The 2,989-nt window shown below is 59.7% G+C and overlaps 1 protein-coding gene across 1 annotated transcript in view; it reads left to right on the forward strand.

Annotated features, from left to right (window-relative positions):
- Positions 1-784: 784 nt before the first annotated feature.
- Positions 785-2,989, forward strand: part of Wnt3 (Wnt family member 3) — a 43,824-nt gene continuing 41,619 nt past the window's right edge. The window contains exon 1 of the mRNA XM_033767799.1: positions 785-995. Within this exon, the coding sequence (XP_033623690.1) occupies positions 916-995 (80 nt within the window). The 5' untranslated portion in view covers positions 785-915. The remainder of the gene's footprint in view (positions 996-2,989) is intronic.

Raw genomic sequence — 2,989 nt, forward strand, 5'->3', positions numbered from 1 at the left:
CCAGAGCTCAATCACCAAACCCAGGCTGCAGCTCCCCATCGGCCAAGGGCCCAGCCCAGGGGCAGGAGAGTTAGGCAGTGAGGGGAATCCCTTGGCCCCTAGCTGCTCCGGGCTAGGGCTGCTGCAAGGTTTCACCGGCGGCAAAGGGTTCTATAATAAGGTCCAACAGGGGGATGCGAGCGATCGGAGGCAGCCTGGAGGAGGAGAAAGTGACTCGACTCCGGGAGCAGGAAATGCAACTGGCCATCGGTGTCAGTTGCAGGAAATGCAAAGGCAGCAGGAGGTCCCGATACCAATCTGATCCCTGACAAAAGACTCAAATGGCACTGGGCTCTGTCCCCCGGCGCCGCCCGCAGCCAGACCTGCGAGCCTCGGCGGACTCTCCAGCGCGCTCCGCCGACCCCGGGGAGCGACCTCCCGCGGCCCGGTGACGAGGCCGGCCCACTCGTGGGCTCGGGAGGCTTGCATTTCCTAACGCCCCGGTCCCGACCACCCGAGTGGGGCTTCTGGAAACATCCCCGTGCTTTCCACTGGCGATTCCTCAGGGGTCCGAGTCCCGAGGGATCACGGTCCCACGACGGGAAAGGAACCACCCAGGCATGCCCAGGCTGCCCTGCTCCCTAAACCTGGCTGGCGGGGGGCCGCGTCTCCCCGGGGCCCCGCCGCGTCCGGGGAAGGCTGAACTACAGACTCATCTCTTACCTTAGGCCGCGGGCGCTGATTGGCTGCTCGCTGACATCCTCAAACCCTGCTGCTCCGCACTGGGCTCGGGAGGGGGGCGGCTGCGGGTGGAGGTGCGCTTCTGACAAGCCCGAAAGTCATTTCCAACCTCAAGTGGACTTTGTTCCAACTATTGGGGGCGTCGCTCCCCCTCTTCATGGTCGCGGGCAAACTTCCTCCTCCGCGCAGCTTCTAATGGAGCCCCACCTGCTCGGGCTGCTCCTCGGCCTCCTGTTCGGTGGCACCAGGGTCCTCGCCGGCTACCCAATTTGGTGGTAAGACTCGCCTCCTGCCTGCCCGCCGCCCCATCTCCCCGCCGCGTCGAGGGAGGTGGGGGTCTCTGGCCCGGGTGGGCTGTGGCGGGCTGGGGGTCCTTTCTCCTTGCCTCCCCTCAGCCCCCCAGCCGCCCACCCCTCCTGGATTTTCTGCTGGTGTCGCCTTCAGAATTCAACTCCTGGCTTCTCGGATAATCACCATTTTCTCTGCTACCCGCCGCAGAGGCTGGAAGACTTTCGCCTTCTCGGAAGGTCTCATTCTTGATCCTCACCCTCCACCCATCCCAATGTGAGGGTCCCCCAAGACCTTCCATTCGCTTGCAGTTGGGTTTCTGGAAATCCAGCGCTGTCCCTGGGGCCCAGCCACTCCTCTTCTCCATTTTGGGGTCTTCATGGCAAAATCATCCTGTTCCTTCATTGCCAACCCACCTCCGCGGCGTCTCGGTCAAGAGATTTCCCCACAATACTCCCCTTTGCCTTCATATTTCAGACCCCAAAGGCTTCGGGGATCCCTGGGGCAGGGGAGTGGGGGGATTTCATCAGATTTCCCCGACTCTGCTCTAGATTAATTTTGAGCCTCTGGAGTGAATATGGAATTTGCTGGTGCGAGATGCCATTGAATTCGGGTGTATTCATTTCTTGCCTGTCCATCCAGGCAGGGGCGGGGGGGGGCTCCTTGAAAATGTAGTTGTTTGGGAGGGGTGGGCTTGTTGTTCTTTGGCCAAAATCCCAATTCTCCGTGTCACATTCGTTTCTGTTGGAAAACCGAGGACGAAGGAGAAAGGGAGAGGAAAGGAGAATTCTGCTCCTGAGAAATGCGGATACAAAAGACATTTTAGTAAATACGGCTAGGAACCCAGGCGCAGTGCTTGGGAGGCTGTGGGTGTGTGGAGGTACTGACTGAGGAATCAACAGCCCTTTGGGAGCCCGCAGCTCCAGGGAGTCCCCTTGTTTTTCAAGAGGCCCGGTTGCAAACCCCCCTCCCCCCCGCAGGTCCCAGGGGCCAGCCAGGAAGACACACTGAAACCAGTTCTCTAAATTACACCCCGCCTTTTCCCAGCCTCCAGCCCCCTGCATTCCGGAAAACTTTAATTAAAGAATCTTCCTCTCCGGGACGTAGGAGAGCCCAGCCTGGGGGTGGGAGGTGAGGAGGGGCAGGAATTTGGGATCTGTGAGTTAGAAGGGGCTGTGCCCCCGGGTGAAAGTGAGACGAGCCACCAGGGTGCAGTACTGTCTGCCGGCCCCCTTTCTCCCTGCTTGCCACCTCAAGCCTGTGAGAGGAGAGCAGAGCCAACGAGATTTGGGGGCCACACCCTGAGGCTTCCTCCTGTGGTTCAGGGGTGGCAACATTTGTGTCTGGTGTTTAGGGGGTTCCTGGGAAAGAGAAACGGGTAGGAGCAGGGCATGGCCAAGGGTCTTGTATAAGGGTCCAGAGAGTTGCTCCCAGGACAGATTCCCCCCAACTGTCTTTCTCCTTCCTGTGGCCAAGGGCTCGCCTGAGGCCTCCTTCACATAAAGAAGCCTGTGGAGTGGTGGGAGGGCAGCTGGGGATACCAGGGCGCGGGGTGCTGCCAGCCGGGGGAAAGGCCACCTCACTGGCCATTCCTGACCTTCCCTCTATCCCAGGGCTGATGCCAGTTCTGTTCGTTGTCTTCTCTGCTTTCTCTGCTTGGTAGGGTAGGAAGAGAAAGCTTGGCGTGAGAGAGGTGGCAGGGTTTAGGGCTCCCCTGCCCTATGACCTGGAGGAGGCACATTCTGAGGTAGTGGCAGTGGCAGGTGGTTTTTGGTGGGGTCTGTGTGTAGCGGTGTCGGGGAGCATCTAGATAAGACCCACCTGGTAGGATGAAACACTGGGAAAATGTGGAAGGCCGAGACGTTGGCCCTAACATAGTGCTAGATGTTTGGGGGCTGAAGGGGACAGGGACACTGCTTTGTCTGAGCTGAGGAGAGACTTCTGTGTGTGTGTGTGTGTGTGTGTGTGTGTGTGTGTGTGG

Source organism: Fukomys damarensis, unplaced genomic scaffold, assembly GCF_012274545.1.
Source record: "Fukomys damarensis isolate Sample0158 unplaced genomic scaffold, DMR_v1.0_HiC HiC_scaffold_23, whole genome shotgun sequence".
Taxonomy (NCBI): Eukaryota; Metazoa; Chordata; class Mammalia; order Rodentia; family Bathyergidae; genus Fukomys; species Fukomys damarensis.